This window comes from Plutella xylostella, chromosome 17 (genome assembly GCF_932276165.1).
Source record: "Plutella xylostella chromosome 17, ilPluXylo3.1, whole genome shotgun sequence".
In the NCBI taxonomy this organism is placed as follows: domain Eukaryota; kingdom Metazoa; phylum Arthropoda; class Insecta; order Lepidoptera; family Plutellidae; genus Plutella; species Plutella xylostella.
This window is the reverse complement of record NC_063997.1, coordinates 4,840,426-4,855,462: the sequence shown is the minus strand read 5'-3', so window position 1 is coordinate 4,855,462 and position 15,037 is coordinate 4,840,426. Positions and strand designations below refer to the sequence as shown.

The 15,037-nt window shown below is 39.0% G+C and overlaps 2 protein-coding genes and 1 non-coding gene across 8 annotated transcripts in view; 1 reads left to right on the top strand and 2 right to left on the bottom strand.

Moving 5' to 3' along the window:
* LOC105395201 (ATP-sensitive inward rectifier potassium channel 12) overlaps positions 1 to 2,757 on the bottom strand; it is a 33,853-nt gene extending 31,096 nt beyond the window's left edge. For 2 of the 6 annotated variants that reach the window (XM_038108795.2, XM_038108796.2), the window contains exon 1: positions 2,321 to 2,752. The gene's annotated coding sequence lies outside the window, so the exon portion shown is untranslated. Of the gene's footprint in view, positions 1 to 2,320 lie in introns of all 6 variants that reach the window. The other 4 variants (XM_048627113.1, XM_038108794.2, XM_048627114.1 and 1 more) reach the window with 4 other exon arrangements.
* A 1,476-nt stretch (positions 2,758 to 4,233) lies between these two features.
* Trnae-uuc lies at positions 4,234 to 4,305 on the bottom strand. Its single transcript has one exon. It is a non-coding gene; the product is annotated as a tRNA-Glu (tRNA).
* Positions 4,306 to 9,490: 5,185 nt separating this feature from the next.
* On the top strand, positions 9,491 to 11,526 carry LOC119691471 (protein yellow). Its single transcript, XM_038109014.2, has one exon. The coding sequence runs from the start codon at positions 9,506 to 9,508 to the stop codon at positions 10,946 to 10,948; it is 1,443 nt and encodes a 480-aa protein (XP_037964942.2). The 5' UTR covers positions 9,491 to 9,505; the 3' UTR covers positions 10,949 to 11,526.
* Positions 11,527 to 15,037: the final 3,511 nt, after the last annotated feature.

Genomic DNA, 15,037 nt, shown 5'->3' with positions numbered 1-15,037 from the left:
ATTTTCTTACATATTATATCAGCACAACAAGTAAACGTTCATAAATATTAGAAAAAGCATGTAAGTAAGTATACAAAATATTATTTATATGGATATGGGAAATCAACATACGGTATGCAATAATGAACTGTCCATAAATTATCGATTTTCACAGTTAGAAAATAGAGGCTTTATCAATTTGGAGTGGGTTATCATATTGGTAGGCAAGGGGAGCAACCAATTCACATTGTATATTCGCCATTTCAATTCATTACCCAGATCAATCAAAGCACGGTTTTATTGGAGGGTTATTTCAGCTGTGTTTACGCGAATAAATGTTAGCTAGCTGTCAAATCATGCTGTCGGCAATGATCGTGTCATGATCATGAGCTCTGTATGGTTTGCTCTTGAATTGCAACGTTATGGTCACTGATCATTGTTATTTGTAACCAATGGGCGGACACAAACATTAGCATCTTTTGTGCGGTGGCTGTAAAATACTATTTTTATCTGACAGTGTATGTACTAGGTATTATAGTTATTATAAAGTTATAATTTTATCCTACCGGCTATGCTATCCCGATAGAAGTATAAATAGATTAGCACGAAGAAAAATTTCGATATTCAAATATGTTATATGACAATATATACTATATGTACTTATTGAAAAAAATATAGGTATCCAGTGCCTCTGAAACCCTATTACAGGAGGTAATAATGCTAACCTATAAGTATCTTTAAATCATTCATATGTGATCATGATATGGAAGTAGTGTCATTCATAGATTATTTAACTATATTAGGTTTGGATTGAAACTGCGAACATCTGGAAGCTTGTGAGTTTATAACAAACACACGTGACTCCAAAGTCCACTACATTAAAAACAATTGAACTGAATGTACGCAGTCATCGGTAAAAAAAACCTGACACAGTACCTATGTAGGTACTTACTTATACTTAAGCGAAAAAATTGTCTCGATTTCTTTAATCAATTTATTAAAATAAGCCGGTCAAAGATCACCTACATGCTTAGTTTATCAAAAAGATCATGAATCCTGACGCACATTAGTAGACATTACATCTACATAAGTACATCTGCAATCGGCAATTTAAAAACCGCGGGATTAACTTTTCCACGCGAAAACCTTTTAGGTGAAGCCGATATCGCGAGAAAACCTAGAACTTCTCAGTTATTAAAAGGAAAGTTAAGGAGTGAGTACATTAAACCGACGAACGTAACCATTATTATTCATGAACGGACAGTTTTACAAAGTACCTATTGTAGTTTCTGTATAAGTAAAGTATATGTATTGAAGATGGACTGGATAATATTTTAACTTTATTACAATGTCTGGACACGTAACCGCTTTCCGTCAAATTGTCGTTGAATTTATCAGACGGCCGATGACTCATTTCTATACCTACTAACATCACAAAGATGTGACTTATACAAAAAAGCCGTCAATGTGTGTGGGCCATGACCATACCCGTCTAGTCTACAATATTTGTTTCAAATGTCCGTCCGCCAATTTTGGAGAACCGCTAATATCTAGGTACCTAAAAAACATACGTTTTGCAAAATACCGATTGTTGTTTGGTAGTATCTAGGTGAGATCATTATTTAATTTACTAGAAATGACGGTGTTACAATTTACCCTAGGTACCTTTAAAAATAAGCTACGAAACTAAGTTCAGCTACCTGCCTAATAGAAGTATTAAGCAAACCCTATACCCTTTTACCTATACCTATATCTGTAACTTAATTTTAAACAGCATTGACACAGTTTTGTCGAAAAAAAACGAAACGGCTCTTATTCTTAATAATGACAGTAATTACATCCACCCGTAACCATAACGACCGGCCATTGTTGACTCTACAAGAAAATGCGGTTAGCTTAGCACGCTTTCCAAATTACACCACGGTTTTTTTTTAAATACTTTACTAAACATGTATATAACAACTTATTAAGTATGTAGTATCCTATGTACCATTCCTATGCAGGTAGGTACACTGGTGGATCCAAACAAAACAATTCTAGCATTTAACGCCTCACAAAGTCACAATGAAGCAATTATTTTAAATACAGTGGGTCTAGGTTGCCATTAGTAGAGTTACTATGAGTAAGTACCTAAATATACCTACATTGCATTACATTATAATAGATAATAATGTTTCAATGACAATGATTTCAGTGATATAGACCATGACCTGATAGTATTTAACTAATTGACAAAATATATTTTTAGGTTTAATAATTGAAATGTATGTAGGTTTACTTACAGTTTTAGTAAACCACTTCAGGATATTTCCTATTCAAAATGCAGCAATATTTGACTTACCTTCATGTATGGTCCTATCATAAAGATATTGGTGTGGCGTTCCGCGAAATTAAATTTCACGAAACTGAAAGTTTTCAAAGTTTCACAAAATACTAAGTATAACAGAATGTTAAGAAGAGAAAATATCACTGTTTCAACTCGCAGTTTGCAATGTCATTAGCACGATTTCACAATTTTAACGCATAACGTTATTAATTTAAATACGCACGCCGTACTTTATTTCTTTTTAGGCATTATTTAAAAGTAGCAATGGCAGGACAGTGAACACGTTTTTCAAATTAGGAACGTAAGATTTTGAATTCGCGGCGGGAAAATTGTAAGCTGCCAGCAGCGCGCGTGCGAATGTTCCACGCGTGTAGGCCAACGAGCGACTGGCTGAATGGTGCTAATTCCATTGCTTGTATATTCGCAACCGTTAAAAAATAGTCGGCGATGACTGAGGGCCTGGAGCGGTTATGAGGAACTGTTATCCAACTTGGGATTCCAGTCGGTGGCGTGAGCAGAGGTACCTAATATCGTATGACCGAGATCGGGTTCTTTCACATTCCATCTGAATGAGTAAAAAATGAAAAAAATCCCATTATCTTACCCTGGAAGCTTTCAATTTTGGCTCTTATGCGAACCTAAGTAGGTTTAATCAAGTTTTTGATTGCTTATTTTCACCATAAGATTTTTTGCGTATGAACATGTTCAGTACTTTCTACTGATGATAATTAGGGTGACGAACTGTCATCAAGTCATGCTGTCATCGTCGGCTTTGCATCACTGACCAAATTATTCATGCGTTAGTGAACATAGCATCTGATTTGATTACTAACTAAAGGTGAAACGTCTACTCTTATTGGGAGAGATCCAAAGTAGGTACCGTCAGCTGGACAACGAACATTTCGTGATCTATGTTCTCTTTATTAGCACTAAATGTCAGGTAATCTAAACATTTTAGTCGGTGCTAGAAATAATTTTAGAACCCTTTAGCTTGATTCGGAAATAACACATAGGCTAACATTTGTACTACTCACCTATTTATTAATTAGGTAAGTATACCTACTTACTAGATTTTCCTGGAATATTCACCTTAAAAAGTTTTCCAGTTTGAAATCATCAGTAGATTTTAAATTTATTTTTAATGTTTCCATTTTATAAAATCAGTGTAAGTAAATATAAGTAGTAGATGCTTTCACTTTCATCGCTAGCAAATTATGGTTCACTGTGCTGTTCATAGGTCTCTCCCACAAGACCCTGTCCTCGGCCTTCCTCATCCAACCGCTATAGCTACCGACTACATGTCTAAGGCCCAAGGTCCACGGAATTTAGGAATCAACGGTATGAAGTATAACCGTCCCTGCTCAATTTGCCTCTGGTGTTACCACCACCGAACATTAGTAAGTATAATATTAGGAGCTTCTCTCGCCTGTCATATTTGCGTAACTTGTATGAATTTGACAGTTGTTTGACAGGCCAGCAACGCTGCTTAAGGATTGTCAATTACAAATGTGTCAGTCGCTATAGGGCATGCAATACCGCAATACCGGTATTGCCTAATACCGGGATCCCGGACAAAATCCACGCTTTTTTCAATACCGGTATTGAAAGTTAATCCGTTTTGAAGTAAATAAATAGTAAATACATAAGGAAACGTCAAAAATGCAATAACATAGTGGAAGCTCTATATGTAGGTAGGTATCAACGATTACCTACAGAATTTACAGATTCAAGTCTTCAGTAATAAACTGATAATGATAATTTTTTTACTGATATTCATTAAATACTTAAGGGTAAGTACAAAACTTAACAATGATGATAATATGGTTAAGAACTACTTTATAAAGATCGGGAAAATACCTATATTATGATGTTAATACCTATATTATATAAGATGCGAGTAAATATGTTCGGAAAAAGCCAAAAAGAGTTTCCCGTACCGGGAATCGAACCCGAGCCTCCTGGGTGAAAGCCAGGTATCCTAGCCACTAGACCATACGGGAGATGATGATTGTGTTGTAATTATTATTTAGTTGCCTTTGTGACAATGTTACCTGTTAATTTGCTATAATAACGCCATAATAATTTTTATTCTTAACTAAATAATTTAATAAATAGGTAGATATATTAATGGGTAACATGAAAAATCCCTGTCTGAGTTTTTGGTAATTAAAGTTATGCGCCATCTTGTGTCGAGTAGAAATAGTAGGTTGTCGAAACGTTTGTAACTATTTATATTAATAAATATATTTTTTCGCTAGATGGCGCTTTTCATGGATTTTAAGTTGCTCTACATTCTTCCAAGATGTTAACTGAAAGCACTGCAATAAACAATGTAGAGCTTAAAATAAATACAATAATAACCATATTAACTTGTTTACATCTTACTTTGAACAATGTTTTCATCCTAATCTTAATAGGTATACCTAAATGGTAGTATTTTTTGTACTTAATTCAATAGATTAATATATAAATCTTTAGGTAGGCCGAAATTGTAGAGAAACAAACATTGAAGCGTTGTCACGTGTCGTGGTCCAGTTTTTTTGAGGATTGCATTTATTTTTTACTATGCATTTATTTCGTTCTCAGTGTATGCCAGTTTAAAAAAAACCATAAAGGCTTTATATGTACAGGTTGGATGTTGGTAGTTGAATTGTAGAGTGTATTTTTGTAATTCATTCATACCATGTAGACACAATAGCATATAATGTAAGTAATATAAAGGTGTTTCTTCGACCGATACAAAGCAAACATTAAAAACTAATCACACACAAACAGACAACTTAAACATACATATCATAAATACAGCACAATTCTTGCGAATGAGATCATCTACGGCTAAGTACATTTATTTGTATTTCATTGTCATTTGTATTTCATGTCTAAGCTAATAGAATTTTCCATAGCCTACAGCTGTATTCAAATACTAACTTTATGATTATGGTAGATTTAAAATAAAAACAACGACAACATGTTTGCAACAGCCTACATTATTTATTGTACAAAACACTAGCACCTGTGCATGTAGACTAGACGATTAAGACGATCGAATGGTGTAGTGTTTATTAGTGCGCTGACCGCTATGCCTAAGGTCCCGGGTTCGATTTCCGGCCGGGACAGATATTGATTAAAGACACACATATATAAGTACTTATCTGTGTAGATATAGCAGCAGTCTGATACCCATTTTAAAGCTAGCCTGCCTAGTTTGGGATCGGATGGCCGTGTTAGAGATGTTCCTTGATGTGGTGTGTCTTATACAGGATGTTGCAAAATTGGTATACTAAGCCGAAACCTACATGTGTAGCATGATATATCTGTCGCAGGCAACTGGTTTAATCTCCTGTTTGATTGAACCACTAGCCCGTTCATTGGATGGCGCTGTTCAGTTGTATGACTAGGCCGAACGTTGATTGTACAAGCGTCACAAAACGTCCAACTAGTTAGCTGACTTAAAATCAGTCAGGTGGTGAATAAAACAAATATGGCGTCTAACAGCTAACAGCTGACACAAAAAGCACCTATATTGTTAGTTTTTTGCAAACAAATATGCTTTAAAGTGCGTTATTTGTGTTAAAATAGTGTGACAACATGAATTTACCTATTATTACGCCGCGGGCGGATAGTTTCAAAGAGAAAAAAAGTGGCGAAACTGGATAATTATGAACAACAATATGAAGGTACGTTTATTGTTATTGTTTAGTTAATTTGTGAGATAAGAGCTTTGTAACATAGTCTTTTTGTTGACTCTTCCCTGGTGATGTTCACCCTAACCAGACATTACAAAGTTGCTATACTATATCCCATTCAACGACTTCGCTGAATGACGTTCAGTCAAGACGTCGAACGTTACAATCAACGACTTGACGAGTTGTCCTTTAGTCATACAACTGAATAGCGCCATCCAATGAACGGGCTAGCGGTTCAATCAAACAGGAGATTAAACCAGATGCCTGCGACATATCTAAGCCCGAAACTGAAATCAGAATTTGGAAATTCGCGAAAAAAAAAATTTTTTCATACTAAAAAGTCACGTGACCAACAAAGTTACTATGGAAAATGTTTTTTTTTTTTTTTTCGAGAATATTCAAATTCTGATTTCTGTTTCGGGCTTAGATATAACATGCTGCACATGTAGGTTTCGGCTTAGTATACCCTTTTTGCAACACCCTGTATATATCTTTATATTTTCTCCTTCCACTCTTCTTTTTTTACCATCAAGAACATTGTTACCTACTGGATATAGCTACAGAAGATATGAATGCTGACTATTTCTGACGGACTTGCGTGTTGCGGCACCGATTGATATCCATAATTATGAAAGCAAACTTCCTAAGTCCGTTTGAACATTTCAACTACTTGTATGTGAAGTGAAAATAGACATTTTATTATTGATACCACGAGTCCGCGAAGTTGCTTCGCCTTGAAAAGTGTTCCTGTGAGAAATACGGGATATAAAGCCGCCATTTTTACTAATTATTTTTTGATCTCTTCACTATACGTGAAAGAGTAACAAAAACAAACATCCATTCATCCATATAAGCTTACAAACGTATTAGTATCATTATCTTCAGTGGCAGTTGCAAATGCTAACAATTTTCCCTTTGGCTTATCGTAATGCATAGTTTTTCCTTTTGCGTGTTACTGAAAAAAGTAATACTTATCTACTTAAAGATAATAAACTCAAGGAAATTACACAGGTCTTCAAGATATTTACTTAATTTATTCTTGAAGTGCAATGTGCATTGCACATGACACTACTTATGATATCAATAAACGAACTTAGGAATAAGTACTTAATTTTAATGAGTATAATAAAAATAATGCATTGGAATGCATGCAAAATATGTATTCCTATAGGCACAGTTTGGTCCAAACCAAAATGTACTAATAAGTGTACAGATCTGTCCAAAGAACATTTATTAGTTAGGTTCTATGGTGACATTACAAATTAAGTATACTTTTCTATTCTCTGTGGGGGTATCAGTACCTGCACCTGACTCTCTCGAGTGGAACCTTTGTACATATCCCCAAGGTCTATCTAAACTGCCTTCCTAAGCTTGGATCATTTCCCACCACGCTGGTCCACTGTGTGTAAAGTATAGTTCATAAAGTATTTATTACCGAAAGTGAAGTAGAGCATAGTCTACATTCAGTAACTAAAATATTAGGCGTTAGCCAATAGGCAACGTTCATACAACATAAGTAAGTCCACTAGCAGTGCAACGGACCATAGCAATACAGTATACTGTACATTATTTATTAAAACTGTTATTGTTTCACCAATTTTTCTATTTACACGATCAATTTCGTTGATAGCAATTTGAAATGAAATTATTTGATACTTGACGGTGTCATGGAGGAGGTCTGCAAAATATATTATTACTATAGATACGTTTTTTTTACTTTAAATGAATCAAGTTTATTTGACCGCCTGACGCGCTGAAGATTAACAAACTAGACTAACTGCAACTTGACTGCAACAGTCAACCTCCTTGTTCTATTTCCGGATTGCAGAACACTGGCAGCTTGCAGGAAAAACTAAATAAAATATAAACACAATATAAAAAGGAAGAACCTTAGGACAAGGCGAGGAGTATTGGTATGCGAGAGATGTATCGGTATGTTTGGCTCGACGGAGGTTGTATAAGGAACGAGTGATGCCATACGGTAACCTCTATTTATATTTACAATCTGTGGCTGCCTCGAGGTTAAATGCTTACTCGGTATTGGGTTGCGTGGGACGTTAAGCTGCATTTTGGATTATATTCTAGCTAGAGTGGTACCTAGAGTCATCGTTACAACCACTTTTTGGTGCTATGATGATGAAGAAAGATGCATAACGCAGGTAAGTACTTAATGCGCACAATGACTTTTAGGCAGAATATCATAATGTACTCTGTGCTTTTAGGCACTATTGCAGTGATGCTATACAACTATACTGCACAGTACCCCTACTCTTGTAAGGCAATGTATTGCGTCTGTCTTGCAATACATTGCCTTTCAAGAGTACGGCTCCGGATGGGAACCCAGGACCTTCGGCGATCGAAGTGCTAACACGTCGGTGGTTAGATAATGTATTCTTACAAAAGCTGGAACAATGGCTCGGAAGAAAAAGACACTCTTGCCTTGAAAACTGAGAACTGAAAATGTCAAAGGAATGTTCCGGCTTTCAGGATCTAGCAGCATGGAGTATTAATTAGTACCTACTTACCTACTTACATTTCTATATTATGTGTGTTTCTATGTATGATTACCTACCATACGATTACTTCAAGCTATCGTTAAATCAGAAACAATAGAATGACCATTAAGTCAATTTGTTTTTATTTAAGTACATTTAACACTGAAAAAAAAACCATTGTCAAAAACAACACAAGGTGATTCTGACAAAAAAATAATTATCATTCTTAACCCATCTCATAAAAAAATTACAAAACTGCACTGATAAATTATATTCTCGGAAGCTTTTGTTTGAGTCACAGATTGCAATAGGATGCGTTTTATTTTTCTTGTGTTAGAATTAATTGTGGAATACTTTATAACAGAAATGATAATGAGGTTTGAGTCACAGGCTGGCGCAAAGATCATCGAAGGCTGCTTCTACGTAGATAGGTATGTAGATACTATATTGTGTATCGACATATTAGAATATTATAATACCGACTATAACTTGACTTTATGCAGATTTGTGGCATCCTAGTGACTCAGTCATGGTGGCATACTTAGCTAATGTTATGTTTGTCGTTCATCATTTTAAATTGCTGTATAATATTGTTTCTATTTTATTCGAATGGTTTTCAACTTTGTTTTCAATAATAATGAATTGTTAAGTTACAATATTAGGTTATAAAAAGCTTAGTTGGTTGTCGTTACAAAACTAGAAATCAGAACTTTTTATTTGACCGTTATACAGGATTTAAATGTTTCAATCCCATTGGTATTGTTTGCAGTTATACATCTGTATACATGTACTTGTACTGAGTTGAACACGGTCCGTCCGTTAGACCCTTCGCCCCAACCCTCCGTCTGGCGAGGGGAGTCGCGACCTTGGCTGCCCTCACCCGGATACACTGTGAGATGTATGCTAATACCCAGAGAATCGTATTTAGATAAGCATTAAATACAATACGTCTTCGGTATGTCATTTCGGCGAGAATAATTTACAGTCATTGACTTAATTATTGAAATGTTGTGTTGAATATGAATGGGGGCGGTGATGTGATAGGCGCTGTGACGTCGCGCGGCGGCTGGCTCGGCGGCGACAGCGTGCGGGCCGGCAGTGTGTCCGCCAGCCCCGACCGCGCCGCACGCACCATGCTGCCGCTCCTTGTGCTCGCCCTGGCCGCCGCCGCCGCCGCGCAGGCCGACAACCAGACCGCGCGCCCGCCGCCGCCGCGCCGAGAGCAGTTCCGCGTCATCTACGAGTGGAACGCCATCGACTTCGAGTGGCCCTCGCCGGAGACGCGCGACGAGTACCTCAACTCCAGCCGCTACATCCCCCGCAACGTGCTCATCTCCGGCATCAACTACTACGGCGACAGCCTGTTCCTGACCGTGCCGCGCATGCTGGGCGGCGTGCCCGCCACGCTGGCCACCGTGCCGGTCGCGCAGACGGACACGGCGCCGCGCCTGCGCCCCTTCCCCTCCTGGGAGGCCAACGCGCTCGGCGAATGCGCCGCGCTGCAGTTCGTGCAGAACGTGGAGGTGGACCGCAACGGCATCCTGTGGATCCTGGACAACGGGCGCGTGGGCACGCTCACCGACCGCCCCGAGGCCAAGTGCCCGCCCTCGCTCGTGCTCATCGACCTCAAGACCGGCAAGAACGAGATGCAGCGCTTCCCGCTGCCGCCCGACGTCGTCAACTACAACTCCACGTACCTGAACGACCTGGTGGTGGACAACCGCGACGGCGACTACGCGTACATCACGGACAACAGCGCCAGCGACCCCGGGCTCGTGGTGTTCCGCCGCCGCGACGCGCGCGCCTGGAAGGTCCGCGACAAGCCGTCCATGACGCTGGCCGCCGACGCCACGTACTTCCGCATCAACGGCACCAGCGTCAACCTGCCCGTCAACATCGACGGCATCGCGCTGGGCCCGCCGCTGCGCGCCGCCGACGGCCGCGTGGACCGCACCGTGTACTACTGCCCGCTGTCCAGCTTCCACCTGTACGCCATCAACACGTCTGTGCTGCAGAACGAGTCGCTGGCGACGGGCGACGTGCGGCGCCACGTGGCGGACCTCGGCCTCAAGCCCTCGCAGACCGACGGCATGAAGATGGACTCGGCGGGCGTGCTGTTCTACGGGCTCATCGGCAACGCCACCATCGCCGAGTGGAACACCTCGACGGAGTTCCACTCGGGGCAGCGCACCATCGCGCGCGACCCCAACTACATCCAGTGGGTGGACCGCTTCACGTTCGACGACCACGGCAACGTGTACGTGGTGGTCAACCGCCTCTACAACTTCGTGAAGAACCAGGTGAGCCTGGACGAGGTGAACTACCGCATCCTGAAGTCGCACACGGGGTCGCGCAGCTACGTGCACGCGGAGGACCTGCCGGCGGCCCCCGGCGCCGCGCCCCGCGCCGCTGCTGCAGCGATGGCGCTGCTGCCCGCTGCTCTCGCGCTGCTGCTCATGTAGGCGCCGCCGCTCTCACACACAACACCAAATATTAAGTTACCTTGACCTCACGGTCGGCCCAGTGATAAAGTGAAAATGTAAATTACGTAGAATATGTATTTAAGAAACTCGAAAAATGTAATATCGAAAGTAGGAGTGACCTTTGTGCAACAGGTGCAAGTCGTGAAGATGCGCGGGAGACAAAGGTCGGGGACGGCGCTAATGCCACTCCACTCGGCTCGAACACATTCCAACACAATGGCGTCGTCTGCAGCTTCGCGGATACGAAATTATTTATTAGAATTTAATATAATATATCGTCTTAAAGTAGGATTATAAGTTCGTTGTAACAATTAAAAGAGACCAATGAATAAGTAAGTAACCTCTCGTCTTTCTGACCTTTGCAATGATTGGAAAGCCGAGACGTTTATTTTTATAAACCTTAGATTTATATGGGTAGAATAGTTTAAACATTAAACTAAGTGCTATGTATCATATAAATTGTAATTAAAGATGTAAGAATGCGAGTGTGATCTGTAAAAAATGTGAATAATATGATTGTGACTATTTTGTCATTGAATAAACGTGTTTTCGAATGATGTATGGTTTTTATTTACATATTTACAAGGCGGCGAGGATTTCCTTGGAGGCCGAGGTGCTAACTACAAGAGTACTCACCACAAGGACGGTCAACTCACGAGGCTCACGACATACTTATCAATATCAGGCTTTTTAACATAACATTCATAAAAATAAATAGATAAATAATTCCTATCTAGGCACTCATGTACCTACGAATTGTACTTATATATAATACTAGCTGTTCCCGCGAGCTTCGCTTCGCCTTAAAAAGTTTTCCCGTGGGAATTCCGGGATAAAAAGTAGCCTATGTTCTTTCTCAGGGTCTAGCTAGACCATGTGTACCTATACCAAATTTCATTCAAATCCGTTCAGTACCTACTTTTGGCGTGAAAGAGTAACAGACAGACAGACACAGTTACTTTTGCATTTATAATATTAGTTAGGATTAGGATAATAAAAATCTGGCCCAGCCGAGAATCGATCCCGGGCCCCTTGGCAAAACACTTGCCACAGTTTGCCACTGCGCCATCCGGTCACCATCCGGTAATCGGCTGCTATAAAACTTACTTATACAAAAATACTTTTGCATTGTATCAACAATGACATACCGAAGACATGCAGTTACCCTTGTTGACCAAAAATATAAACAGTTGTATAAATAAACGATGATATTTTTCGTTGCACCAAAACATAAACAAGTGAGTTACACAATCCGGCCGCAGTAGCCAAAATACAGAGAGCATTTATAAGCAATTAAAACGAAATTTCCTTTCTAAATGTTTACTTATTTTTAACGACATAAAACCTGCACTTAGCGAACAAGCGCGACGGCTATCGTGCCTAATTGCTGCAACCATCAACGATGAGACTTCTAGCTGAGCTCATTATGGGAGGTGAAGAAAGTGATTCTGCTACAATACAGAGTTGCTTTTTTGTTCTTCTGCTTAGCATGTCGGGGCAAAAACTTGGTGGACTAGGATTTGTCATAGTAGTGAATTGATTCAGCCAGACAGATTAGTTGTTGGTCGCTAACTTCCGATTCTTTGATTATTTTCATTATTTAACACCCTGTAAATAGCTGTCACCCACACGTGTAGCCGTTGCTCCACTTCACCAGACGCACACTGTTTTTTTTTCTGCCTTTTTCTTTATTAATGAAACTTTGTTAAAAAATATTAAACAACCAAATGATAATAATTAATACAAACAGATACTTCTGTTAAATTAACAAGAATCTAGCCTCATCATTCGTAACTAAAATTGGCCACATGTACCTTCACAAGTTTCTCCGTAGACCTCTCAGTATCTTAATAAATCTTAATTGACACTCCGTCTAATTGATGTAAGTGATAGAACAGGTTTAGAAGCATTTGAAAAAGTTGATTTTGTTTTCGCTGCACATTTTTTTGGTTACTGTCGTGGTGGAAGAAATTGTAGATATATCTATTTATCTATAACATGTACGTAGAGAAAGTGTTGCGTAACTTGAATTTGTGATGAGATGAGGCTTGTCTTAAAATCTAGACACAGGTCTTTGATTACCTACTATACTTTGTACTTAGTTATTTTACCTTTACTTAGTTTAACTATCTATAGGTGTACTAGGTACCTGTCCTACATACTATGGTTACTTGACGAATGTCAATTCGTTACACTTGACTGTGACTGTGACCAACACGCCAAACAATAACTCCAATATTATGGCCTGTCCATAATCTCATTGGTGAAAGTTATTATTGAAGAAATCTACTTAAGTAAATCAGATACTAAAAAATAAATGTGTAAAAACCTTTGGTTTATTTCTTAGGTAAGTTATGGAAAGTTTCAAAGTTTTTATTGGCAATAAAATAATTAAGTCCACGACGATGGCTTCCTACTTCCACCTCGCTTCAAGTCGCGTCTGCTGCCGCTACATGTGTTCGTTATCGGTGTAGATAAAAAAACCCTATATCGCGATTCGCCATAAATACGGCACTGTGAATGGTGAAACTCTTATTAAAGAGTTTATCGACGTCGATAACAAACCCGTATAGCGGCCGCTGTTCGATCCACTTCCATTAGTTTCCAAATGTCACTTTTGAATGTACTCATCAAACTAGAATCTGTTCTGTATGAAAGTGGTTCCGGTCTCTCGGCGGCGTCAGGTGACCGACACCCGACGGAGCATGAAGGTCGTCGACGGATGGCCACACCAGCACCATTGAAGAGGCTTTTTGTACAGCCTTCATTGGAACGCATCATAGGTATTTATTTTATTGACAGATTTTTTGTTTCGCGCTGTTCATCGTACTGTCTTGGATAACATCTAAGTTAAAGTTAAGTGGCCAGTAATAACAGCTTTATCTACTTAAAATATGTTTATTTACATAGGTGTTGTTAGACTTTAATTAGGTATCTGTAGCATTCTAAAAATATATTTCTTCGAAACCAAAAACGTTAATTTTTTTATGATCATAAAATTCGTTGCAGAATAATTTGTTTACTTATAAATGTAGTTGTAGGTGTACGTGTCGCGAATCTGAAGTGGCAATGGGCTGGTCACGTCGCCAGAAAACATGGCTCGTGGTGCAAAACGCTGTTGGAATGGAGACCGTATGGCGAGACACGCCCTCGTGGTCGTCCACAAATGCGATGGACCGACGATATAAGGAGAACATCTGGAAGCAAATGGATAGAGATAGCCCAAGATCGAGATGAGTGGCATAGACTGAAGGAGGCCTACACCTTTGAGGTTGAAAACGGCTAAGAAGAAAGAAAGAAGAGTAGTTGTAGGATACAATTTATGAAGAGTGCTACAAAGTAGGTTCTGTAGTACAACAAATAGACTATTAGCCTCATATTTTGTGTAACAATGACAGTATTATAGTTCGCTGGTGACATCATAATTACGTTTCCTGCGGTACTCTAAAAACTACACAACACAGAGCAACGCTGTAAATATCCTCAAACTATCAATGAAATACCTTCTACAACAAGTACCTATTACAGTGCTCCAAAATTGATAATGCGCATAGTAATCTTTGACAGATCGGTTGTTTTCGATTATGTGACACATGATATTGACTCCTATTTCTTTCGAACAAGGTGCAAAATGCAAGTGTTTTTTAAGGCTCTTACGATTTAATGATTCGGATGTGAAGATCTGCATGTGCATTATTAATTGGGTACAATTTAAATCATCACCAAATAAAATAATTGTACGCTAATACATTGCACCAATAAAAATAATTAAAACCAAATTAATTAAATCAACTCCTAAATCGAAACCCCAAAAAAAAAACGTTTACGTTCCAAAATAAATAAACACCCCTCCAAATAATTGCAAGTTAACAATAGAAAATCTTTTTCGTCGCCAAAACGGATAAATCATCACCAAATTATGCTATACTAAAATATAAACATTGACACCAAAACTAAGTGTTCAATTTTTTTTATATCACCAAATTATCCTGCCCAAAACAATATAAAATATAGTATAAAGGTAATCGATTTACCTGTTAATTTTAATATGTAGGCATTTACGGCTTT